The sequence below is a fragment of the Budorcas taxicolor genome, chromosome 3, assembly GCF_023091745.1.
Source record: "Budorcas taxicolor isolate Tak-1 chromosome 3, Takin1.1, whole genome shotgun sequence".
Lineage (NCBI taxonomy): Eukaryota > Metazoa > Chordata > Mammalia > Artiodactyla > Bovidae > Budorcas > Budorcas taxicolor.
In genome coordinates this window covers 28986112-29013256 of record NC_068912.1, presented here as the reverse complement: position 1 = coordinate 29013256, position 27145 = coordinate 28986112, and the positions used below count along the sequence as shown (strand labels likewise).

The 27145-nt window shown below is 37.0% G+C and overlaps 2 protein-coding genes across 3 annotated transcripts in view; both read right to left on the bottom strand.

The window, feature by feature from the left end:
• Window positions 1-98: 98 nt before the first annotated feature.
• NRAS (NRAS proto-oncogene, GTPase) lies at window positions 99-9860 on the bottom strand. Its single transcript, XM_052636810.1, has 7 exons — window positions 9770-9860; window positions 9149-9276; window positions 6912-7090; window positions 4789-4948; window positions 4022-4145; window positions 3660-3701; window positions 99-3554 (listed from the first exon to the last, which is right to left on the bottom strand). Exons 2-5 carry the CDS (start codon window positions 9257-9259, stop codon window positions 4026-4028), a joined length of 570 nt encoding a protein of 189 aa, XP_052492770.1. The 5' UTR covers window positions 9260-9276; window positions 9770-9860; the 3' UTR covers window positions 99-3554; window positions 3660-3701; window positions 4022-4025.
• A 158-nt stretch (window positions 9861-10018) lies between these two features.
• The window catches only part of CSDE1 (cold shock domain containing E1), a 35289-nt gene continuing 18162 nt past the window's right edge, over window positions 10019-27145 (bottom strand). Inside the window, exons 6-21 of one of the 2 annotated variants that reach the window (XM_052636483.1) lie at window positions 26780-26872; window positions 26058-26155; window positions 23625-23706; window positions 23214-23342; window positions 22979-23104; window positions 22162-22374; window positions 20345-20485; window positions 20090-20254; window positions 18940-19047; window positions 18188-18363; window positions 17457-17569; window positions 16343-16462; window positions 13417-13595; window positions 12424-12587; window positions 11739-11871; window positions 10019-11322 (exon numbers count right to left, since the gene is read on the bottom strand). In XM_052636483.1, the coding sequence (XP_052492443.1) occupies window positions 11275-11322; window positions 11739-11871; window positions 12424-12587; window positions 13417-13595; window positions 16343-16462; window positions 17457-17569; window positions 18188-18363; window positions 18940-19047; window positions 20090-20254; window positions 20345-20485; window positions 22162-22374; window positions 22979-23104; window positions 23214-23342; window positions 23625-23706; window positions 26058-26155; window positions 26780-26872 (2088 nt within the window). In that variant the 3' untranslated portion in view covers window positions 10019-11274. The remainder of the gene's footprint in view (window positions 11323-11738; window positions 11872-12423; window positions 12588-13416; window positions 13596-16342; window positions 16463-17456; window positions 17570-18187; window positions 18364-18939; window positions 19048-20089; window positions 20255-20344; window positions 20486-22161; window positions 22375-22978; window positions 23105-23213; window positions 23343-23624; window positions 23707-26057; window positions 26156-26779; window positions 26873-27145) is intronic. The other variant, XM_052636484.1, reaches the window with a different exon arrangement.

Below are 27145 nucleotides of genomic sequence, written 5' to 3'. Positions count from 1 at the left end.
ATATAGTCCAAACATCACATCCAAAGTCTGAATTTAATATTAACTTTCAATAAAGGCACATCAGTGGCAAAAACAATTATGACTAAGCAAAGAACTTCCAGTTTTTATTTTTTAAACATTTAACAAGGAAACATTCAACCAAATTTTAAAAAATTAGGATGGATTAATTTACAATAAAATAGTCAACTTAAAATACCAGCCCTTTCATTTAGGGCCAAGGAGGCCAATAGTTTCTTTTTGAACAGCAGAACTGCACAATAGACATTTTTACCTTTATTTGATGGCACAGAAATATAAAAGTCATACAGCTTTCACTGAGCTCCTCCCTTCCCCCCAGAGAATTCACACAACTGCTTCTTAGGTCAGTACTCAGGCCTTTAAAAATTATCAGTTATATTTTGAAATATATCTACAATTACTCTGAAAATGAGAACACTTTTAAAAACAATTCTTTTAAGAAACACCTTAAAATAATGTCGTGGCACATTAGGTTTCTTAAAGAAACAGCAAAAATGAAAAATAATGTTTAAGAATTATAGTCCCTTGTTTATAGAAACCACCCAAATAAAATAGTTTCGCTAATTAGTTGTCCTTGCTTCTTATAATTTATTAGCAGAGATGAATTACAAGAAGCAGAATGCACCCTTTTTTGGTTCTTGGTTGTAGCTGCCAGCTTAAGAGTTCATGACTGTAAATGTAAAGCAAAATATAACTATGCTCACCAAATCTGGAATGGAAAAATACCAAAGTATCTCTTTAAAGTGTTTCTCTATCCTTGCTTTCAAGTCAAGACAAAAAATTCACAGCAGTTTAAAGGATGATGAAAGACTAAACATGGGGCCCACTACAATACATACCTAGGATCATTTCACCTATTACACTTCTGAAGTGAACACTGTAACAAGTATGATATTACCAAGTAGCATTCTGTAGTAAGCTGTTGGAACAAGTACAGCACTCAACGGATTCATTTACAGACAGGCATGGTAGCTTTCGGACAGAACACCTTATTTTCACAATCTTGAATGTGCAACCTTTAAAAAACGAACAAACATAAAGTAATATGCAATTTATGACAGCTGGCCAGGCACTTAACTTGGGGAAAGAGACTTTCATATTTTGAGGTAAACTATAATTGTTTTCAGCAATCACAAACATATTCTAAAAACTATAACACACTAACTGAAGTTATTCAGCGTTTAAAAGTTTGTCACTCTATAGTGCCAAAATTCCCACCAAAGTGTATAACTTTTTAAGCTATTAAAAGGACATTTTCAAGTCTGAATTTTGGCCCCACTTAGATACTTCTGTGCTTAGAACATACTTGAGAAAACTAAAAGATAGAAACATACACCAGTAAAGGGTGCAAGAGCCTAAAATGAGCTACTCCCCCCCACCTCCCCGCATCCGACATTAGTAAGAGTCACACTGTCACTCACACAGACAAGAGGAAGAGGAGGAGGACAATACAACCGAGTTGACAAGCCTCAGTCTATCCTCAAGGAAATGACAGAGCAATGCTCCAAGAGAAGCAGAAGCAAAGTGGCAGAGAGTTTCTGTCTATGGGTGTGGACTACGAAAGCTTCAGAATTAACACTAAGGAGCACAATTCTCTGGATTTTTCATTCTCTGGGTACAGTATGATTTTTTCTTCTCTTCCAAATTCATTTCAAGGCAATGTAGAATTTGCTTAATAAATGACAACTCTTATTAGAAGAGGACCTCAGTAAGTACACATTAGAAGACGAGAACAGAAAGTGGCCATTTTGGAACGATTCTTTTATCAAAAGTTATCCAAGGCTATTTTTATTAGAATTATCAGGATATTATCTGCAAATAGAAAAGTCAAGTCTCCAAATTCTCATAATTATTAATTATATTTTCTATCCCTTCTCAAAACGGCAATTTCAATACAAAGGCTATTTCTAGTTCAGCACAAACTTATCAGCTTGCTACCTGGTATGCCCAGACTAATTATTCAACGTTGTTTTAAACCCTTAAAAGGACGTAAGAATAAAGAATATTTTAAAAATATTGATCTGAGGCATCCTCACTCTCAAAAACTTGAGAAAAAAGATCAGCTTAATTTGATTTCCATGTGGCTAAAAATAGAGTCCAGATAAAGACTTCTAAGCTGACCCTTCTCAGGAAAACAAGTTTTTCCAGTCCTGGTTAAGAATTTGTATTAACCGACTTCTCCTTTCCTTGCAGGACTAACCACACACATCTGGCAAAACTATTAGCTGGAGTTAATCGTGAGCAAATGTGAAAGAATTTCTCTCTCTGTGATGCTAATTGGCTCACTGAAGTTTTGACACTGTGACCCTGGTCTATTAGCACCATGCTTTACTCAGCTGAAATAATTAATCAAGCTACTGCCATGAGGTGACGAACAGAGAAGGGGACCAAGGACAATTATATACATCAATAATTATTAATACCATGATATACAGTGAAAATGTGTCTATTAACATATTTGAGGCATGAAAATCATTGATCACAGCTATTAAATAAAACTGCGTCACACTTTTACAATTTTTGAACACCTGCAAATGTAGACTTCCTGATATGATCCAAATTAAAATATGAATGGAAGTTCATTGAACATTAGATTATCTCTAAGTTAAAAGGAAACAAATGATATGTTTTGCAGGTAGTAAACTACCAAAAAAAAAAAGTAGAGGTTAGGTAAAAATTAAGTGAAATTATTCCTAATCATTTAGTCTCATCTTTCTCTCGGGAGAGCTCCAAAATAGGTCTCCAGAAAATCAACTTTATAGATGTAAGAAATGGCATCTGCTATCATATTGGTGTATCTTTCCCTCAAAGCTAGATGGGTCACAGACATATCTCAGACATTCATTTTCATGTATAACAGTTTCTGAGACATCTATTCCACTGAAGTATTGTAAAGGAAGTCTACAAGTCACTTCCAGGAAAAAGGCACTTCATCGTGAAAGTTACATTTAATTGCAAGAAAGTTGAGAAGATGAGGGTAGACTCAAAAGCTCAGTATTCATTTTTGTATTTCTAAATACAGAGTAGATGCCAGTTTATAGAATATAGATGATAACATTACAAACAAACCAAAGAGCATCATTAACTATATTCTCAGCAAAACAGTAATTTATGACATTTCTCCAAAAACCAACATAGTTCCAAGTTCAACAATAAAAAGGAAAAAAAAAAAAATCACCAGCAGTTGCTACTTTAGAGCTCAAGACATTGTTTTCTACAGAATTTCATGTTTCTACAGTTTGGTTCTCTGTTTCAGAGTATTAATTGCTTTTCAGATGAAAAACCTGGGTGGCAGAGGTGTGTTTGTGTGTGCTGGGGGAGAACCCAGGGTGGAAAAATACTGGGAGTAACAAGAGGTTCATTTCTCTGGTCAGACAACCAAGTGAGGAGGTAGTTATTCTGAGAACTTCTCAAACAGAGAATATTCTATTGATCTACTGAGAGTTGGGGAAATAGCAGGAGCTTCTTTTTGAGACTGAAGATAGCAACAGGACTACTTCTCCTCCAGGGAAGTCAGGACCAGGGTGTCAGTGCAGCTGAAATAAAGATGGAATCTGTATAAATGGCACATAGAATATTGGAAAAACAAAGTTATGAAATCAACATAAATGATAATACATTCATTTCCAAACTTGCCCTACCTTGACAGTGGCTCTTTTCTGATGTGAGAACTTTAAAAGTATCTATGAGAAAAGAAAACACATCATGTCATCATCAAATAGTGATCCTTTACGCTTCCGGTATTCTCTTTCATAAACAAAATCTTCTAATTTCCAATATTATTGAAAAGGTAACGCTGTCTGTAAAATAATTATATGTTTTTAAAACAGTTTAGGCTGCAGTACTCTCAGAAAGGCTGCCAAAAGGAAAGCAGTTAATTTTAGATTTTTAAGTGAGGTGAAACTCTCAGTTAAATAGCAACACAGAAAAGATCACAGCAATACTCCTCCCAATTGCCTAAATAGTACTTCTACCTCCATCAAGAGACTATGCGCTCGCTCACCTTGCTACATTACCACACATGGCAACCCCATACAACCGTGAGTGCCATCATCACTGCTGTTGAGTTTTTTCATTCGGTACTGACGTATTTCTCTTACCAGTGTGTAAAAGGCATCTTCAACACCCTATAAAAGAGAGAGAATGATAAAGACAGCTTACACAACCCAAGTTGTAAGCTCTAATTTGTATTTCCTTATGTGGATTTAAAATTGCAATTATTCAATTACTAGCTGAAAAATAGGCTGAGCATTCCTACTGTATCACATTAGCAGGCTGATATGCAAACAGCACTTTTTGCAAAAATGACATTCATGCACCTATACCTTAAACAGTAGCTGGTGTTGATGGAGAAAGGACTAATGTTTTAAGTATCTTTAATCAAGGGTCTTCATTTAGAAATACTTGTGCATGTTAAAGCAGGCGTAAAAAAGAAACCAGATCAGAATATTAATAAATTTATTTTGGGTTTAAACTGCAGATTAAAAAAAATAGTAATCTATTAAAAAATCCCAACCAGGGACTTTCCTGGTGGTCCAGTGGTTAAGACTCCATGCTCCCAATGCAGGTGGCTAGGGTTTGATCCCTCATCAGGGAACTAGATCCCACATGCAGCAACTAAGACCCGATGCAGTCAAATTCATAAAAAACAAAACAAAACCAAAACCAACCCAAATAACAAAGAATGTAGATCACATCTCTAGCAAAGAGTCCATCAGTCAAACTTTTTCTGCCTTAAGCCCTTGCCAGATGCTGAAAGCTGTACTGTACCTGTCTGGTCTTGGCTGAGGTTTCAATGAATGGAATCCCATAGCTTTTGGCCAGTTCATGGGCTTGTTTTGTGTCAACTGTCCTTGTTGGCAAGTCACACTTGTTTCCTACTAGCACCATAGGTACATCATCCGAGTCCTTTACACGCTTAATCTGTTCCCTAAAAGAAGGGAATGTATTATGGTAACATAAGAATAAACTTTTAGGAAGGAATAAATAGTCTGAAGTAAAAAATAGAATCTAACAAACTTCAGCTAGACCTATTGGCTTCTAGTATTGCGTTTCCCTATTTTTTTGTTGTTGTTTTTTTAACTACTTGCATACTAAGAAGACTGGTTTAGACTTGATGCAATAGCCACAAGGAAGCCAAGTACCAGTTCACTTTCTATCTTGACACAGGCCCCTTTTAGGTTTCTTGATTCTCTGAAGAGCTGGGCTCTGGATTTAACTGGTAACTCAAAACCACACTCTAGATTAAGGTCTGAAGTATAAAAAGTAAAGCTTACTGCCTCCAAATAACTTTTCGAAGATTCCTGGAGTATGACAGTATTTAATGAAAGACAGTCTATCCACTTCTCTGGATGGGTGGTGTCCAAACATTTTCTTCAAACAAAATTACAGCTGGAAGTCCAAGATATAAATTAGAACACACTATAACTGCTCTTATTAACAGCAGATTAAAAGATCTGAAACTCCCAACTGATAGTACTCTCTTCAACGACAAGACACAAGACACAGCAGTGTGGAAACTATTGCTCCAGATTCTCTGGACCAACCCTGTCCAACGGGTATTTTCATGATGACGGAAACATTCTCCAGCCGCCCTGTCCAGCTATGTCTACTAGTCACATGAAGCTACTGAACACCTGAAAAGTCAGTTGCTAACGTGGGACCAAGGAACTGACTCTTGAATTGTTAATTCTACTCAATTTGAAAAACCACAAATGGCTTGTGTCTACCATACTGCACGGCCCTGGTCTAGACTCTCCCTTTGAATTACACACACAATCATGAACTTGAAATCCATTTCACTGGCTATCTACAGAACTGAGCTTTGTTTGGGGTGACGGCAGTACCCTATGTGAAGGGATAATGCAAGAGAGCTTAAGAGGAAAATGATTTGTAGAAATTTAGCAAATATTAGGTGCTTGCCAAGTGCTGAGCATTTTATTCAGTGCTTTATTAATTCCAGAGAGAAAATGGAAAGTAGAATAGGTTTAGGGGAAGAAAACCAGTTTTGGACTTGTTTCTGAGAGTCGCCATCTTCATATGGTTGGAGTGTACACCAGGACTCAAGGTTGCAGCAGAACACTTGCGTAGCGTTTACTCTGTGGCAAACACTGTTCTGAGGGATTCCCATATTTATTAACTAATTTAATTTTCACAGCAACTCTGAGTAAGTACCGCTATCTTCATACTGTTAGATAAGGAGGCTCAGAGATTTAGTAGTTTGTCCCAAACTTCCATGGCTAAGAGATGATGGAGCCAAGCTGCAACCCAGGCAGAGTTTATATTCCTAACCACTATATTATTCTGCTTAAAAAACATAGGTCTAAGAAATAGAAGCCCTGGGTTTTTGGTTCTGGGTCTATTAATAACAATCATGACTATGAAACCTAACAAACCTCCTTCTGAACTTTACTTCTGTAAAATAAGAATGTCATACCAGAATTTATATGGTCCAACCGAGCTTTGAAAGTTAAAGGTTCTGTGCAGAAAGGCCATCTTTACATTCCTTTGTCCCGCTTTTATCTTTATCTACCTTCTCCCCATTTGTTTTTTCCTGTTACCGTCTCTGTTACTGAAGAATGTTTTTCAGAGGGATCTTCTGCTCTCGAGATTTCTTTGTGATCTCTCATAACAAAGCCTCTAGCTCTAAATCACTACCATTAGCAAGCCCCATGCATGTATTACCATGCATTCTAGCCAAAGTAGATTATGTAAAACAAATCCCAGTATTAACTTTCAGTAATAACCCCAGGTTCCCAATACCACAACCTAAAAGAAATTCTTTTCATAATTAAAAATCTGTATCTTCCCTAGTGTGGTATCCTCATCCCTACCCCAAAACTTCAGAACACACTTAAAGATGATCCTTTCAGAAAAAACAATGCTCCTAGTACCTGTAGAGGTTAATATCTGCAAATGATTTGCTATTATTGATGGCAAATACACAAAGGAAGCCTTCGCCTGTCCTCATGTATTGGTCTCTCATGGCACTGTACTCCTCTTGTCCAGCTGTATCCAGTATGTCCAACAGACAGGTTTCACCATCTATAACCACCTGTTTTCGGTAGGAATCCTGGGGTGTGGAGGGTGGGAGGGTAGGGAGAGAGGGAGATTCCATTTTTATTAAAAATCATAGGGAATGCAATGCTACTGCCAAGGTTAAATAAACTCTAATCAAGTCCAACTCTGTCTCTTTGCTTTGTCCCTCAAACTGCTAATATATACATAATCACATAGAAAGTACTTAAGGTCACCCTAGGAAGAAGTCCCAAATGTTATATGCCTGCAGAAAAGAAAATATGGTCACTGTTCCTGGAAAAGATGAAGAAAACTTGGTAATTCAAAGGATAGTTCTATTGCAGATAAGACTAGAGATTAGGTTCACAGTGTATTTCACTGAAGTATGAACTGCACTTCTCTCGTTTGAGTTGTCTATTGTCAATTTACTATTCTAAACATATCTCCACCAATTATAACCTGCCCTAAGATACAGTGTCTTTTGTGTTCATGATTATATACACAAATATCATTTATTTCAGAAAATAATACCAAACTATTTTTCTCATCATGACAGACTGTTATCATGAATATTTGGGAATATTCATCCCCATGAGTATTTTTCAAATATTCATGAATCAAATTCCTGAAAGTTCCAAACAAGGTTAAGGTACACTACTTCTTTGGGAAGAAAGAGATGCTCAGATCATATTAAAAAAAATCAATTTGGCTCAAACACAAAATTTTTACTTTTTTTAATGTTTATGTTCTGGGAATTCAAAGAAAATAACGTCATCACACACTAAAGATCTGGCTTCAGAAACAGTGTGTAACACAGTTTGCCAGCCTATTCAACAGCTCCTCAGTAACTTACTGCATTTCAGGACTGTAATATACTTTCAAATTAACAGAGAATTCACATCGCCAAAATTTCCCTGAAGCATGAAATATGGTCAAGTGTATGTGTGTTCTAGGGAAATAAGCAATATTAAAATGATAAAGATAGGTTTTAGTCAAACTAAAATGGGATAACACAAGTCAGAGAAGTGGTTATTTCCTGGCAGGACAAGGGGGTTTACTGACTAGAAAGGGGCATGAGAGAACTCTCCTGAGCATTGGAAACAGTCTATATTGTTATCTATGTGATGGTTGCACGGTGTACACAAATTTAAAGCCACTGAGCTGTAGCTATAAGACTTACTTTATGTAAACTATCTTTTAACCAATAAAACTTTGAAAAACATCAAAACGTTATAACCATTAATACTAAAGCTGGTAAGCCTAAAATAAAATTTTGCCAAGGACTAATTTTTAAAAATGCCTATATTAGAGATAGCTTGCATTAAACACTTAGTGGTTAGGTAGTACAAAGACCAGGGTGTGGATTAAAATAATCTCTAGAGTTTTACATTTCTAAATTGGATTAGAATAAGATTACAAACTATTTATGTAAAAGGTTTTAGATACCACTTACTGAAATCAATCTGTAACATGAACTCCTACAAACACAACAGAATCCTTAAATAAGTAATAATTACACTGCATCAGCATCCACAAAAATTTAACATACTTGATTTTTCACATCGCTTGTGTGTCAGGCAAGACAAATTTATGGTACTTTACTAGAGGAAGAGAGTGATTGCTCACTATCACATAACTAAAACTGAAAATAGGACGGTACTCCAAGGCACAGTGACTCAAAATCTCATGTTCTTTCTACCTCAACCCACAGTTTCAGTTGCTTCCAACTATGTAAGAAACACCTAGCTCTCTCAATCCTTTTTCTCCTTCCTGCTATTATTCAGATATTTATACTATGACCTGTGTTCTTTTTAACAGAGCTATCATATGAAGAAACTAAACGAGTTCAACAATGACTTTGCAACAGTTTACAAAACGATAAAAATTGTAAACTTTTTATAAAATCTTCAGCAGCTAATAAAAATGAATTCTTTCCCACAAACATGTAAAAAAAAGCTTAATTTACTGTATTACTAAACACAGAGCCCCAAATTACTTTTTCTCTTCTGATCATTCCTTTATCTAAAGAACAGCTGAAGGGTACGGGGAAGGGAACGGGTAAGACTAAATGGAAACAGAGAGGTACGGTCAGCGGACTACCACTGGGCCTCACCTCTATGGTGGGATCATATTCATCTACAAAGTGGTTCTGGATTAGCTGGATTGTCAGTGCACTTTTCCCAACACCACCTGCTCCAACCACCACCAGTTTGTACTCAGTCATTTCACACCAGCAAGAACCTGTGGGAAAGGAGCAATTAGGGTTAACTGGCGAATCACAGAACTTCAAAGCTTTCTGTAATCAACAGTAACTAAAACCAGAATTTGAAATGGATTGGTTCCGTACACGTTCATCTCCACTTGGTTCTCAAAGTGATTCAGGAGTGCAAAAACACTTGCAGGTTACTGTGGATCTCAGAATTCTGGATTAATCTTCCAGCTACCCTCACCCTCGTTTTCAAGACTTTGGGCCCCGCCCTCAGACTAAGGTAAAGGAAACCCCCCTTCCTACTCCTGTAAATCTTCTGTTTTGGGGGACGGCCGCCAGGCTGTCTCCCTTTCTTAGTAACCCCCGCTCCCCGCCTTTCTCCAGAGAACTCCCCCGTAGGGCTCAAATCGAAGGACACCCCCGCCCAGGGCCTTTGTTTCCAGTTCGTAGATTCCGCTCGATTTTTGGCAACAAGGAATTATCACTAGGCTCGAAAGCTGAACGCTACACACGCCGGAGCCTTACCTCTAGCTCCACTGCCTCCACTTCGGATAGATTACGACCACAACCGGGAAAGTTGTTGGGAGACCCCGGAACCGCCATGAACAGCCCCCACTAGGGAGCGGCACTTCCGGCCCCGCCCGATACGTAATCAGTCTGCGCCCAAGTCCCCGCCCCGGCCACGTGGGCCACTGACCCAGGAGTCACGCGGCAGACCGCACCCAGACCCGCCCCTCCCATACAGGACGTTTTAATAATGAAAGCGCTAGGTGCTAGTGTCTCAAAAATCAGTAAAACTTTATTCGCTTCCATTCTTTTCGCCATTAACAGAAAACTGGAGAAAGCAAAATGTTATGTGTTTACAAAGATAAATGGCCTCTTTACCCAGAGAAGATCAAAACCTCAAACGACAACGGGGAAGATAAAAGCACCCTCCCCCACATCCCCTGAGCTGACCCATGTCATCTTAGACAAAGCCTTCAGTCCACTGGCCAGGGACCTTGTATATGGCCAATTCAAGATGAGGGCCAAGAAATCAGACCAATCCGTTCCCGTGATAAAAGGTCGAACAGAAGCTACACCAAGGGTCAAGTGCCTGTATTTTTACAGGACACAGGAACCAGGCGGCTACTTATAAAAAAAACAAGATTCATTTCAGGCACAACTTTTTTATTATTTTTTTCTTTTGTTTTGTTTTGAAATCAGTAAAAGAAACTGGGTCCTATAAGCTGCAGTGATCTAAGCAGCAGCAAGTTTGTGCATTCGTCTTTTTTTGTTTAAATACGTTTAAATTATCACACTGCTGGCACACCTCATTTGCATGAAATTCTGCACCATACATACTAATTGTAGTAAAGTTACCCACCCCCCATGCCAGAAAAAAAAAAAAAAAAACTACTCTGGAAGATAATTTTCACTGAAATCTAACCAAACTTTGTTAAGTGGACTGTGACAAGATTATAAATGATATGAAAAATAACATTTTAACATTTGGCCATCAACTTAAGGAAATGGTTTGCCTATACAAATTTTGGTAATTTTTAATATATTCTACCCTCATATGGTCCTCAGAATTAAAGCGTAATAAACAGAAAAGGAAGAAGAATGCAACTGAGTGCTAAGGCAGAAATCTTGCCAGAAGTAATGAAGGTAGAGTATATACTAACTATCAAGTGCAGAATTTCATAGGGCCAACAAGTTAACAGTCTATATTTTTCTCTTACACAGGCGGAGTGGATTTTGCAATTACCAGTTGCGTTAAATGCACCAAATAAAGCTCCTAAAATTGATACTATAAGGCGCCACCTTAAGTTTTCCAGGCTGCAACTGTGCATAATTTTAAAATGGTTTTCTTAAATTTATTTATTTTTTTAAACATAACACGAGGAAGGTGTTAAAACTGGTGTAATAGCTCAATAGAATAAGTATTCCAGATTTTGGGAGGGATGAAGAGAGAGATATTCAGAACCCTTCACCAGAATCCCCCCAACTTGATCATAGTGGATTAATGATGTGCTTTGTGGATGTGGTTAGTCAATGACACCAGCTTGACGGATCTTTCTTTCTGCACCAAATCCCTGTGAAGAAATAAAATTGCAGTTAATGAACCAGGTGTGTGACAATCATGATACATTCACAATCCCAAAATGTAACATGATATATATATCACATGTATGTATATGTGATATTAATATATAATACCAAAGTTTACTCTATCACCACCAATTCTTTTGCAGAGGAGGAAATCTATAGTAAGCTTTCCTGATCTATTACCTAAACTATGTTCAAAGTATCAGAAATGTTCCTCTTATTGTAAGTAACCATTATGTTAGGGGCTGACCCAATAGGCAGGAATCCTAACTGATTATGATAGTGATACTTGAAGCACTTTCGTAAATTAAGCCCTTTGAGCTATACTAAAATAGGACCTCAAGTAGTAGGTTGGTTTATCAGTTGCCCCCATTTCCCCACTAAAATTTGTATGCCCTCATACCATTGAGTTATCTGGTCCCCTTGGCTGACGAAGAACCATTAGGCGAGGAGCACTGGCATCATCCAGGGTGATATTCTTCAAGCGATTGACCAACCTATCAGGTCGTGGAGCTGCAACAGCCTTGGGGCCCTCGCTATAAGAAAGTCAAGAGATGAGAATAAGCAACACTTGGTGAGAAGTAAGTACATGCAGAATGTGTCTTCTACCTAATACCCAAGTGACTCAGTGTTAATGAGGGGGGACTCTTGCCTCACCTAGCCAAATGGCTAGCAAGACAGGACAGACAACTTGGTTTATCTTTTTATTCCCAACTCAAGGTTTATTACTGTGTAGGAGCTGAAAGAATCATTTGGGTAAGGTTCATCCCTAGAATGGTCCACAATCAGAAAGACCAGTTCTACAGACACATAAAACAAGGTACTGGGTATGAAAAAAAACCATAGAAAAGGAAAAATATGAAGAAGTATTTCCAGAGACTCTTAACTCCTCTCATGTTAATGGTGTTATTAAAACAAAATAGTGCCAGAAATGGTAAACTATGAAATGTAGACAATGAAGAAATAACCAGAAACTTGCAGAAGCGAATTACACAAAGCAGTGGTGGAAAGTGAAGAAACATGATAAAGCAGAGATTACAAAAGTTAAAATACAGTCAAAGGAGGTTACTAATGAACAACAAACTCACCAGACTCGCCAAACATTACAAGCACTGCACTTGCCAGTGCGCTGATTAAGAATCACTGAGAATTCCACCTCATCTCCTGCCTGTAGCTCAATGCCATCCTGAACTTCTTTCACGTGGAAAAAGAGCTTCTTGCTATCTCCTACTTCATAGTTAATGAAGCCAAACTGAAAATTTAAAAAGACAGTAGTGTAAAAAAGACACACCATAGGAGGGAAAAGGAAACTCACTCTGAATGAAGCACAATGCATGACCCTAATTAGAAGGGGATTTATAAAACATGGTGTCAATGCTGATGCTCCAGTTCAGCTGCCTCGTCTGCAAAACTGAGGGAAGAAATGTATCTTTGAAATCACTGCCATTCACTCGAGCACAGCCAGAGTAACAAAGGTTATCTTGTGCCTACATATAATGCATGAACCAAGCTTTTGAATTAAGCAAAATCAGAGAAGTTGTTATTTGAACATATGCTTGTTCTGCTCCCTTCCAAAATCAAGCTGGGTTATGGTATTACTAGAAACAGCCATACAAAATGTTTATATTCACTGTACTGAAATTTTAAAAAAAAGTCTTCTCTAAGGACTCACAGATTCCACTGAGATCTTAAGTACCAGGAATAGTTTTGTTTGCCCAAAGTTTATTTTATGAAAACTTCTATATACATGGTTTCTTTCTTTGTGTGGTCTACTAAAGAAGCTCTGAGCTCAAGTATGAAAAACTGTTAATATGTCTTTCTGTTCTGGAAGTCTCACTCTGAACTCATTTTCCCCATTATGTTAGTTATTAGTACTACTTTTACTTTCCTTTTGCTACTATTGCCATTTTTAAAATATGGTTTTTCAGTTTTTAATAAGCTCTTCAAATCATTGAAAAGGAAGATAAAGTAAAAATAAAAACAAAATGACTGTTGATGGTTCCTGCTTGGCTGAAAAATTTTCAAGTTTGGTTACCAACTCATAAAAGGATCGAACTGGATCCAGAGGTATTACCACTTACCTGATCTTTCACACACTCCACTGTAGCCCTACGCAGGGGTGTGATGTTGTAGGCCATAGTCTGTGCATTTTGGCCCAGGACACACAACTGGAACTTGACACTCTCCCCTTTCTGTAGGCAATCCCCTTTGTTGGCCATCCCAACTATGCCAAATGGATAGACCTCACCTTTCATATCCCCTGTAGGGAGAAACAGGTACAAAGTCTAAAGGCTAATATTTCACAACAGCCCTCTCTGTTGATGGTCCTAATAAATTTATATATAATTTGCTAAAAATATTATATTCACTAAGATTTTTAGTACCTGAGAAATTCTACTTTAAAGCTTCAATAAAATCCTGAATGCTAAATACTACCATGAAAATGAAGGAAAACTTGTAGCTCATTGTCACTGTACTAGCTAATGAACAGCTTTAAACCAAGTTTATAGGGAAAATGAAAAACTCCAACAACACTATCACTTACCATCTCATTTACCTAATTTTAAAGCACTATGGATTGCTCACATGATCCACTGGATTATCTTCTTTCCAAGTGCACAATATGAGCGAGTCAAAAACATTTCTGATCCATACCCACCTGGGCATTAAACAAGCCATGCACAAGCAAAAACACAATGTAGACAATCTTTTTGGCATTCCACCTCCTTTCTTTGTTCTGATTGTGGCGCTCTCAAACCTAAGGCACTTTTCTCCTAGATGGCCCATCACAGTTTTTCTTAATGTCAGATAGTAAATATTTTAATCTTACAGAATCCTGTCTCTGTCACAAGTACTCAATTTTGCTGTTGGCAGTGAGAAAGCAAAGACAGTATGTAAATGAACAGCTGTGGTTGTGTTTCAAGGAAATTTTATTAATAAAAACAAGTCATCTTATTTGCTGAGCTTTGCCCTGGAATAAAAAGTTGGCTGGAAGTCAAGGCAGCCTACAGATAAAAACCAGGCCAAAGGGTTCAATCAGCTACCTATCAGTTCACCTGGATAGTGAATTCACTAAATCAACAAAAGTAGAAATGAGGGTAAAAATATCAGATGGAAGAAGTAGCTTCAAAATTGGGAATGCATTTAACCATTCTCTTGATGATTACAGAGGCAAGTGAAGATTTTCTTTTCAAACTGAGAGGAACTAAAAACTTTGAGGAGACACTGCCAATAGAGCAAGTCATACAGAAGTATTAGAGACAACTAGACCAAGTGATGGAGAAGGCGATGGCACCCCACTCCAGTACTCTTGCCTGGAGAATCCCATGGACGGCGGAGCCTGGTGGGCCGCCGTCCATGGGGTCACTAAGAGTCGGATACGACTGAGCCACTTCACTTTCACTTTTCACTTTCATGCATTGGAGAAGGAAATGGCAACCCACTCCAGTGTTCTTGCCAGGAGAATCCCAGGGATAGAGGAGCCTGGTGGGCCACCGTCTATGGGGTCGCACAGAGTCGGACAAGACTGAAGCAATTCAGCAGCAGCAGCAGCAGACTAAGTGATATTGGTAGTAACTACCATTTATTAAACACTTACTATACTGATTCATACTTAATCTTTATAGAACCTTTTGAAGTTGAAGATATTATCTTCATTTTAAAAATAAAGAAACTGAGTAAGGAAAGATTTAATTTGTCTAAGGTTATACAGCTAGCAAGTGGAAGAGCTTGTGTGCAGATCTAGGTCTGTCCAGCACTGAAACCCTGGTCTTATATTAGGTTAGCTGTCTTCCTAAAAGAGCTGTTCTCACCACCAAGTGGGGAAAATGTGATCTGTATAGTCCCAAAAACTCTAGGCTTGGTGATTTCAGGAAAGTTTCCTTTTCTACAAAACCTTGCTTTTAGACTGTATCTAAAGCGTAAGTGTAAGTGTAAGAAGAGTAAGAAGAGTAAGTTGAAGAGTAAGTGGATTAGGGGTTGGGAATGCAAAAAGAAGTAAAAAGGGAAAATGAAGGAGAGGAAAAAGGGTATTTTGATGTTATCTCATGAGTTAAAGTTAGCTGCCCACACCCACATGGCCCTTTTAAGGGTTTGATAATCATCATGGCATCATAGTTCAATGATGACTTGCTATAAAGTTAACTCATATTTGGAGATGTGCATATATGAGGATACTGGTTTCACAGAATAAAGAAATTCCTAAGAACTCATGTGATAAAAGAACAGGTTCATCAAGGCTAATTTCCTTCTCTCAAATGACCTGCTCTTTCCACTTTATGTTCTTCTGTGATTCCCAGATGGCACAAGATTTATTCTCTTTTTAAATCAAGCTATCATCTTTCGTTGGCATTTCAAACCCTCTTATCAACCTCATCCTTATAGTAATTCTGCTATATTAATCATCCAGTATTCCCTACTGTATTTCTATTGCAAACCTGTTGGTCTTTCTGGTACTGTTTAGAGCAAGCCATTACAGCAGTTCTCAGGGAGTTGTCAAAGATTGGGGAAAAAAAGGCAGAAAAATGAAAAATAGGGAGCCCTGACCTAGAGACAAGTAGCAGGATCCTCACAGTATCCTGTAAGTAACAGACTTAGTAAAATTTTATAGGAAGCAAAAATGTTTATAGAATTGAATAGTTACTAGGACATTTTGTCAACACTGATGTAAATAACCAATGAATAATAGAGAAACAAAATTGTACTAAACCCAGCCAACTGTCAATGTCTGATTATCAACCATTAAATGTGTATTTTTAGTGTGAGATTTTGTTCTTAGTCTATTATAACTCAGTCAGTAGCTCACATATCAGTCATTTATTCACATAAATCCAGGCTGATCTCATTTCCAAGAAATAAAAAAAAAATAAAAGCCAAGCATGGGTAGGAAAATAAATCACTTCTCCTTAATTCAGTTTTTAAGGACAAATGCAACACCACATTTTAAAATCTTCGACACGCTCTTCTGAAGGTAAGGCAAATTTCAAAACATGATCAAGATGTTCTTACCTTCGTCCACAATCTCAATCATTCCTTGGTACTCATTCTGTGTTGGATCAACACTCCTCAAGGGGCGAATGACTTTACCAGAGTAGATGGTGGGATCAGCTTCCTCAGTAATGCCATTCACTACAAAACAAAAGCATGTATACCTCTTTTGCAATAATTATATGGAAATACTATTCCATAGGATTAAAAATCAAAAAGCAAAAATCATCAGGACAAATGTTAATACAGGGCTAGCTGGTTGTCTGCTAGTCTTAAAATACTTCTAAACTCTTTATTAAAGATGTTCAAAGAATTAATAAGTATTCATATTTAAACATGTCTCACTCTCTCACCTTTTCCAGGTGACCAGATGTCACCTTTGTAGTGAGGTATTCCCTGGTCTCTAGAAGTAGTGGCAACCCCAATACTTATATACTTCTCCAACTTATTTTATCTTATTATCTTTCTGAACATACTACACATAGTATTTCCCTCATCTTGTTTGCCAATTTGTCTTATTTCTTCACTGCTGTACCCCTAGTATCTAAAACACAGCATACATCTAGGTATTTGTTAAAGTGAATGAACATTCTTAACTCCCATTTCTCTAGAAAAACATCAAGAGAAAGTGTTATTTGGGGAATTGTATTACATAAAACCCAAAAAGGAAGTTGCAAGAAATCAAAGATTCTAAACAGCAACAATTTTCTGAAGTTCCCATTATTTTTCACATTTGAACTCATTCTTATTTAAATAAATCTTCCAGAGGAAAGCCTCCCTCGCTAACCCCCTGGAGATTATCTTGGGGTTATTTTTGAAAAAGAGATATTGAATTGACAATAAACTCAAAATGACCTAAATAATCTAGAACAGTGGTTTTCAAACTTCAGTGTTCATCAAAATCACTTGAAGGATTTGGTAAAACAGGGTGCCCATCTCCAAAGTTTCAGTAGGGTTGGGGTCAAAGAACATGTATTTCTAACAAGTGGCTAGGTGATGCTGCTGTTGTCTAGGGATCACACCTGGAGATCACTGACCTAGAACAATAGGGTTTTTGCTCCCTCTCCCACCTTACCCTTCACCCTTTTACCAAAAGAATAGGCCTTTGACTGCAGCAGAAGTCACAATTCATTACCTGAGTGTGTTTTGTTCACTTTTTCTGCACTGACTTTGTTGCCTTTTCCTTTGGACAAGCTGTACTCAACCATGTCCCCCAGTTCCAGGCTATCAACATCACCAGAGAACTCACTGCAGGGGAGGGGAAGGAAATGACATTTGAATAAATATTTACCACAAACATCAATGGGAGCAAGCAGCCTTTATTTCTTCTATTATAATATTCATGATGTGCTTACAAACTGGATATGGTTTTAAGCACTGACTCATATGATCTTCAAGAATATCCTATGAAGGGGTACCATAATCCCCAGATTTAAGAAAATGAAACTAAGATGCTACGAGGTTATTTTCATTCAATAAAAAGATATTAAAAGTTACATAGCTTTTAAGTGGCAAAGCCTGGATTCAAACTGAAACTGTATGGTTCTAAGAGCCCACACTATGGGCTATGGCTAACCACTATGCTGTAATACCAAATCAAATACACAATTCTCTTGATAGCAACATATTAAACAGAACTCTTTTACTGAAGTAGACAGGGTCCTATACAATGTTCAAAGCAGATATAGGTCTTCCTGTATCTTTTGACCACATGTTTTCTATATAGAGGTAGACAACTGTATATACTGCCAAAATTTTACCAATATGAAATCTTGAGATTAAAAACTACATAACCACCCAATATTTATATTTTTGACTCTAAAGCCAAAGAATGGAAGCTCTGAGTTCTTAAAAGGCAATCCTTACCTGTAATGGAAAAAGATTTCCTTATCATGATTGGCTGTTTCAATAAATCCAAAATTATCCTTCAAAGTTGCCACATACCCCAAGAGCCTCTTGGAGTTTGAATTACGACCTAAGAGCCGCACACAAGTTGCAATCTGCTGTCCAGGCCTCTGTTTGTCACTAATACTAAATTCAACCTGTGAAAAATAAGGATGCTTACTATGACATTTCCACACTAACTGGAAATGACAACTCCCTCACACCTTGCTTTCCACTTTAATAGTCTGTATAAATAAAGAAGTATTACTTTTATTTCTCATTCCATTTTTCACAAGGATCAAGTTGTTGCTCTCCAGTGTGTACTCCTTATAAATCTCACTTTCTCTAAAGGAGGTCAATGAGAAACCAAACATTTCCAACCAAGTACAACAAAAATTAACCGCAATGTAAAAACCTTTGGTATGATTTTACTTTGATGTTTTAACTTTCTTACCAATATGATTTATTTTAAATAAGGTAACTCTTTTGACATATCTAATGCTTAAACACTTAACTCCTCAAAAAGCTTTTAACAAAAGCTTGCTGGACCCTATTCTAATTGAGTAAACTGCTTTTAAATAGGAAGATGTTCATATATTAAACTTGTAAGCACAAAAGAATTGTAGCACAACTTGATAAAATTTAAAGAAACCATTTTTTCAGGATTTAAGATGAAGATGATGACCTTTAACTCTCCCTCCCTCTCCTTCCTCTAGTAAGAAGAACTATCTTGCCTTGTCTCCTATTTGAGGAGAAGTAGATCCTTCCACATCCTTGGCTTGAAAAGCAATAGTCAGTTTCACCCCACAATCATCATAAGCAATAATGCCATCCTCAGCCTCCTAGAGATACAGACAGAAAACAATGAAAAAGAATCAAGTACTGAAAAAACAGTATCAACACAATTACGGTTACTATAGAATCCTGAGCCAGAGAACTGGCAGAAATTTCTTATCTAGGGTTCTCTAAAATACATATTTTTCGTATGAATAAAAACATGGTCTTACCTTAACTCAAGGCCAACTCAATCTGGTATCATTTGGTCTTAAAGTCTTATCCTAATTTTAACGCTGAGAGGGAGAACTTACTGGCAGGTCTATGCTAGTTTTCACAGCCAATCAGAAATCAAAGAAAAAGCCCTATCTTCCTGTTAAATTAATTAGTGCTACATTTATAAAGAAACCTTGAGACTTTCTCATCTGTACCTCTATTCCGTGAGGAATATCCTTTCCTCATTTATCTCCACCTATTAAATATCAATGTCCTTAGTGAAATCGTCCCAGATGCTGTCAGTTTAAGAATTAATTGTTGACAAAGATCCCTTACTGACCTTTTACAGCAGCATTTAAAATTGTTTGAATTAACCTGTTTCTATACAATTCGTAATCTGTTACTTAAGAGCAAAAATAATCTTATGGATAGCTTCATATTTAGATTAAGTGGGTTTTTTAAAAAATGGGGAGTCCCAATGTATGAATTGAGTCTACCAAAATTTCAAAATTTTAACTTTCTTGGATGACAAGCACTATCATTTCAGATGAGTGGTTCTAAACTGGGAGTGATCAGGAGACATTTGGCAGATTCTGGAGACATGTCTGGCTGTCACACAGGGGGAGAAAAGATACTGGCCTCTGGTGAGTAAAAGCCGGTGAGGGATGCTGCTAAACATCCCCAAACACAAAGAAAAGCTACCCACCTCCTCCTTCCCAAAGAATTATCCAGCTCAAAATATTAATATTGCTGAGATTAAAAACTTTGCTTTAGATTGATTCACTGTTCCTATTATAGAGAATTCTGAAAGACTAACACTCCATTATTGTGTGAACAGTGGTTTCCTTTAAAGAGAAGAGACAAACTGCAAAAATCATTTTGATTAAAACTTACCTTTTCTTTGCCTTTATTTGGGCTAGTGGTTTTAGGATTCGAAAAAGTGGCCTCTTTTTCTACAGTGCCCAGAAAACGATGATCTGAATGGGAGTGGAACGAAACCGTGCCCTTGGGAAGTTTTTTAATCCTAATAGCATGATTTCTTTGGGCAGAGAGCATATCCTACAAATGATAAAAAAAAAAAAAAGTAACTTAAATCTGAAAAAGGAAGGACCAAGAAAACCGCTCATACTTTTCTCAAAAACTACTCACAGGAACCACAGTAAACTCTACTTCATCTGCAATATGAAGCTGGTTCCCATCCAGAATTTCACTGAAGTGGAAGAACATACGAGCATCACGATCCACACACTTGATGAAACCAAAACCATCTCTCATGGCAGCAATTACACCCTGAAACCAAAATAATACTGGCTGTGAAGACTGTCAAGACAACACTCAAGTTTGGAAGTATCATCACATTAAATGTTAGGAAATTAAATGTCCAAATCTTGTATCCACATTTAAAAATTTCCATTTAAATACAAATTCACTGATTTCAAGAAAATAATCTCTAAGTAACTGAGACTCCCCAGATGCTACTCCTTGGCCAATAAACAGTAGAAAAATTATTTCTGAAGTAAATGTATGCAGCATATTCCATTTAATTTTCAACTGTCAAAAAAATATTCTGTTTAACAAGATGAGGAAACTGAGGTTGAAAGAGGTTAAGCAATTTGCCCAAAGCACATAACTACTAAGTGGCAAATAATGGATTCCAAATAATGCCCAAGCTTTATGACACTGTAACTTCCAGAAATTAAAAATCTACAGAACAATACTTCAAATACCTCAAAAGTCAACTAAAGGCAACTTTATAATCTCAATTTCAAAAATCTTTTGAGTTTAGGCACAGGAGGACTTAAAATTTAGGTTTGAAAAATAAACTATATAAAGTCTCATCCTCATGGTTTTTCTCCTTCATATTAAATTATCAGTTCTGTAAAGGCCTTATATCCAGAATAACTGAACATGACAGATACATGAATAGTTACTGAAACACAATTACTATCGACATACCAATGACTTACATATTGCATATTTACATATTATAGAGATGATTACTCTATAATCAGTCTTGAAGATAGCCTAAGCTACATTCTGACATTTAATCCTCGCTAAATCCTGATGACAACCAAGTTATTCAACAATGTTCTCCATACTGTAAAGCAAAACAGATCTAAGAAACTTTTTTCTGAAAACACTGCAAATGTCAAACAAGGTCAGCTCTCCTAATGGTTAAAAAAGTCTCAAGAAACTTCAATTTTCATTGAACATATCCAGTCCTACCGACAACACTGGGAAATATTACAGATAGCAGTCCCCAACTTTTTTGGCACCAGGGATCCATTTCATGGAAGACAACTCTTCCAAGGACCTAGAGGTGGGGGGAAGGAAGGGGGTTCAGGCTGTAATGCGAGCAATGGGGAGCAGAGGGCTTGCGTGCTGCTCACCTCCTCCTGTGCAGCCTGGTTCCTCACAGGCTGAGGACCAGTCCACCGCCCTGCTGTAGCTATTAACTCGATAAACAGCACCAAATGTATATTACATTTGATAAAACTAATTCATGAAAGCTGAACTTTAAAAGTATGTTTGGGCAACACTGGCATCATTTCCAGACATACATTCACTAATAAAAAATTCCAAGTCCTACTGTAAAAACAAAACCTACTTTGTGGAGTATTTTATGGAACAATCTGGAAAAATCTACTTTCTACAATGATGAACTTAAATCAACTCAGTCTTCATATTTAAGGACCAGAGAAGCACTGATTCTCAAAAGACCTTAGAAATCATCCTCTCCAAACTTCCATTCTAAAACCTTCTCACATCTATTTCAAGGTAACTGGGAGAGTTAGGTGTCAAACCAAGATTGAGTCAACGTCTGTATTCTTAATCACCTTAATAAGGTAACTACTCAATATTGTCATGCCTCAAAGAATTTTCAATACCATATTACAGACTCACATATAACATCATCCCACCTACCTTCCACATTGGATACGAATCTAATAATGTCTAACACTTACCATCTCTCTGGCTTCATTAGTGAACTGAAATGTATTTGATAGAACTTCTATGTTGGTTGCTCGTTCTAATTTGTCACGACGGTCTGTTGAAATATTAAACCTAACGTGGTCACCTTCCAACAGGGTCACCTTGGATTTTGTATCTTTGTCTCCAAAGGGAAGTTCTTTAGGAATCACAAAATCAACTTTGATGCGTCCTGGCAATGGGTCATTCTGATGAGAAGGAAAAACTATTTTAGCTGGAGATTTCTCATCCTTCCTAGTTCTAAGTCAAACAAGAACAACACACAGTAAACCCATGTTATTTATAATAGATAATTCCCTAAAGGAAAAAAAGGTGTTGAAAACCTATGTTCAATTTGAAAGCTTTTGTGTTCTGGGGTCACATGACACAACCATGAACTCATGATACTGCAGTTAAGATCCTGCACTCTGATACTGAGAGATTTTACCTAAGGGAAAAAAAAAACCAATCTCTTACGTTTTACATTTCCTTAACAATGATACCACTGGTCTCATCTCTTCACTCCCCCCAGACCCCATACATACAAAAAAGCCCAACTGGGGCCCAAGCACACACACATGAATTGTTTTCCCTCCCATCTAACTAGCAATTTTTTTTTGGCCCCTTTCTCCACATCACCCAGCTAAAACAAACTAATAAACAACATATTCATGAATGTACCAATGGTTCCTATTTAGTTTAATTCTACACATTAAATACTTAAAATTACATTAATTGAATATAATAAAACTTTTGTATACCACACCATTCTGATGAGGCAAAAGATGACTCTCTTGAAAAAAGACTATTTACCTGGTTTTTACTGGGTACTTTGGGGATAACTTTGGTTACAGTTCCTTCAAAATGTTCAATGCTGATATCTTCAAAAATGACTGTTCCTTGAGGCAATAGTCTGACATCTGTTGCAACTTCTTTACCCTAAACCAGAAGGGAACATGGGGGGCACACATGTCATTTCAAGTGTTTCATAAATTTTAACTACTTACTTTAAAAGAAGGTCAAAGATCAAGTTATTTAACTATCTTACATTTCGGTCCTTGATTGTGAATTCCACGTCATCTCCAGGCTGTAAGGATTCTAAGTCACCCTTAAATTCACTATAGTGAAAGAATATCTCCTTTACAATATCGCCTCTTTCAATAAAGCCAAATGCCTCCTAGAGGCAAACAAATATGAAAAAAAAATTATGCACTATTCAGCATATATATTTATGATTACAATTTACAATTAAGAAGCCTTTTAAGCGGCAACATTATTATTTGGTAAAGTCTAATATTAATACCAATGAAATGGCCATTTTAAAGAATTAGTAACCAGATTGCTTTTAAAGTTAACATTTTTTAAAGGATAGACAAAGAGGAAAATCAAAAGACTTGGGTTTGAAAGACAACACAGCCAAAGAAAAAAACTCAAGTTTGTCAAATTTGATGACACTTACTTTCATGGCACAAACTACTCCCTGATAGCGAGCTTGTTTCTTTTTCAACAGCATAATATTACGAGCACTTACAGCACCAGTACTGGAAAAAAAGAATCAGGTGGGGATGGTGGGGAACAAAGAGGGGTGGAAAATGCATTGATCTGGTTAGATATGACTTTAGAGAAACAATAGTTTTCTAAGCCCTCAAGACTTTTGCATCATCACTAATATAAGATTTCCTAATACACAATCCTTTTCATATAGCTTCACATGCAAAGGACTTTTGCCCAAACTTCCTAGCTTTTGAAACTGGGCACAAATATATGTAACCATTTTCCTTTTGGGCTGTTGAAAATAAGTCCACAAATTGGATGCCATCAGATGGGGAATGCTAAGGTTTTAGAAAGGCCATTACGTGAACAAACACTGAGTAGGAATTATGTACTGCAAACAAACATATGGGGAAACAGATAAATAAGAGATGGTCCTGTTTGCAATGAATACTGAATTCAGTAGCTATTTCATCAATTATACAGCAAAGAAACCTTGAGTAAATGCAGTGATTATAGGAGATATTTGCTAAGCTTTAAAAAGTGACATTCACCTCCACTGAAAAGACAGACGTCATATGTTGCTAAACTGTCCCCATCTTTGAGCAGCAGCATGTAAATCTGACAGTGACCCCACTGACTGTAGCCCCCAGGCTCCTCTGTCCATGGAATTCTCCAGGCAATATTGGAATGGGTAACCATTCCCTTCTTCAGGAGATCTTCCCAAACCAGGGATCGAACTCAGGTCTCTTGCATTACAGGCAGATTCTTTACCATCTGAGCTACCAGGAAGCCCTTAAAGATGGCACAAACTGTCTAAGATGGAAGAGTATTTGTTGCTGTTTTTTTAAAGATCTTCAGACCAAGATATTGGTCTATTACTTCCCTTAATTCTTCATGGACAAAGTGTAGCCCAATTGTCCTTTTTATTTCAGAAACTTAACAGAGTAACAGAAGATGCTGGAAAAATCCTGTGCTTTTGCAACTCACTACAGTGAAAAGGTCTTATTTAGAACCAGATTTGGGATTGAAATGTCAATTTAAAAGCTGTGTGCCTTTAGGCAAGTTACTTTATGAGAACATACCTCACTTTACACATGGAAGACTTATTAGGTAAGGCTGTTCTGAGGATTAACAACTGTACATAAATAATTAGTACAAGAGCTTAGCACATTCAAGAGTTTATTAAGATTAAATAAAGCCCTTTCATTGGCTCCCCATCCACCTCAAGCCCTATTCCCTAGTTTCCTACTTAAGATTAATTTGAGGCCTCAGACTAGAACTACTAATACCCATACCTGTAACTCAATCTGATTTCTTCTAGTCTTACAAGAGGTAAAGCTCAAGGCTAATAATTCAGCACACACTACTGGAACTTTATTCTGTACTGCCATTCAAAGTCCATTCCCAGCACTTTCTCCTATTTTTAAGTTCCCTTTGTGCTTGTATCTATCTTTTTCAGTCTAAAGTAAAAATAACCATCACTGGGCTTTCTTAACTACATTTTCCTTAACTGCTTATGCCAAGGAATTCAACAGCTCTATCTCCTGCCTGTCACTAGCTTGTTCAGATCTATACATACAACTACATATTTAATATCTTCACCCACAGACACCTCAAATTCAAAATGCCAAAATAAGCATAATTCTTCTCCCACCCTTTATCTTTCTGCTGTACCTTAGTCCAGTTACTGCTATCATTAGCTGTCTAGCAGCCTAAGCAAGAAAAATGGCATCTGGAACTCCTCTTCCCTTAGATCTAATATACTCCTCTATCAAGTTATTAAACTTGGTCATTTTTTTTCTCTTACGTGATTTGAGTTCTATACCCTACCACCCACTGGCCTATCCATATTAGACCCTTATCTTTCATATTAACTCTCACATCTCTGCCTCTTGTCTAGAGCAACCCTACTCTCCAAAAGCCTACCATCCCCACCACTTCCAACAATTGAAACCATACTTCCCCAATTAAAATCCTTCAAAGATTCCTGTTACTAATGAATAAAGTTCAAACTTCATCTTTCTACGATCCAGTCAATTCAATCAACTCAAACTTTCGGCCATTTTGCCCAAACGCTACTTCCTCTACCCAGAATGTTTTTCTCATTTCCCTAGTGACTCCTCATCTCAAAGTGTGCCTCAAGCACTGCTGTTTGGCCAAAACTTTCACTGGTCTCCAGCAGAGATCCTTCAAAGTTCTGATCATGTTTTAATTATCCTCCTATTTCTGACACCCTGCATAGTGCTTATCATAGAGCTAATGCTCAGATGTTTAGCTGATGAATAACAATTTAAAAGGTCATGAACATTATCCAGATTTACAAGTAAGGTTTTTGACTCACTTCAAACTTCTTACTGCAAAAAGAAAAAATCCACTTAAATGGGAGAAAAGAACTTACTGTTTATTGTTATCAATTACAAAGTTTATTTTATCTCCAGTTTCCAGCTGAACATTCCCTTCAACATCTTCAGGGGTGTAAGTCAGATAAAACACTTCCTGTGAATTAACAAGTTATTATTACTATATTGCAGGATGCATGTTCACTGTATAATGTGATTTACTTTGTTAAATACTTCTTAAACTGGCATTTAAAACCGAATCTCTTAAAATTAAACGACTTTTTGACAAGTACATTAACTTATTCATATAAACACTTTCCCTCCAAGGTGCTGATGACTTCTGCGAGTCCACAGCTGAGCAGCAATCCAACTTCAAAAAGCTTAAACACGTGGAAGCATTTGCCCAGAGGCTGTAGTTACATTTCAAAAAAACAATTTTTATATAAGGCATTCCAAACAAAAAAGCTGGAGTTAGTGCTTAAAAGGAACCAGAAAAAAGATCCCTTCCCACAACCCCCCCAAAAAGTAAGTAAAAGAAGCATTTTACCTTAATGTTCTAACTAAGGTCACACTTGGGCAAGCTAAAGACACTTGGAAGTCCTATGGATTTTTTTTTCTTTTTAAATTTTTTGATTATGCTGCACTCAAAGCCTCTTTGAAACCAAATTTAAAACTGATTTTTAATCAACTGCAGCTTACGTTTTCTATTTTGAATTTTAAAGTACGCTTATAGATCACATGGTGGATCAGGCAAAGGTTTAAGAAAAATACACAAGTTTACCCCATTACGTTCGTAGCATACACTCCCTGTTGGACTCTGACCCGGGGCAGCTGGAGATTTACTCTCTAAGTTGTGAGGAACAGCGCACACAACCTACCAGTCAAAAAAAAAAAAATTTCCATTGCTAATCATTTCAGGAGCAGCACTGTGCAATATAAACTGAATTTTAATATCCTCTATACTATACATAGGGATGCATTTTAATATGATCCACAGAGGATGTCATGCTGCCAAATTTCAAACTTACAGTACATCAACTGACTGTAAGTATATACTTAGGGTTATATGTAAAAACCCAAATGACTCTTGACCAAATTTTTATTTCAGGTCAAGAAATGCCAGTGCTTCTGATATAATTTTAAAATA

Excerpts from the sequence above, each read along its gene's own strand:
- NRAS (XM_052636810.1), bottom strand. The coding sequence starts at position 9,259 with ATGACTGAGTACAAACTGGTGGTGGTTGGAGCAGGTGGTGTTGGGAAA. Across the intron at positions 7,091-9,148 it reads AATATGATCCCACCATAGAG|GATTCCTACCGAAAACAGGT; the intron begins GTGAGGCCCAGT and ends TCCACACCCCAG. Across the intron at positions 4,949-6,911 it reads GCAGATATTAACCTCTACAG|GGAACAGATTAAGCGTGTAA; the intron begins GTACTAGGAGCA and ends CCCTTCTTTTAG.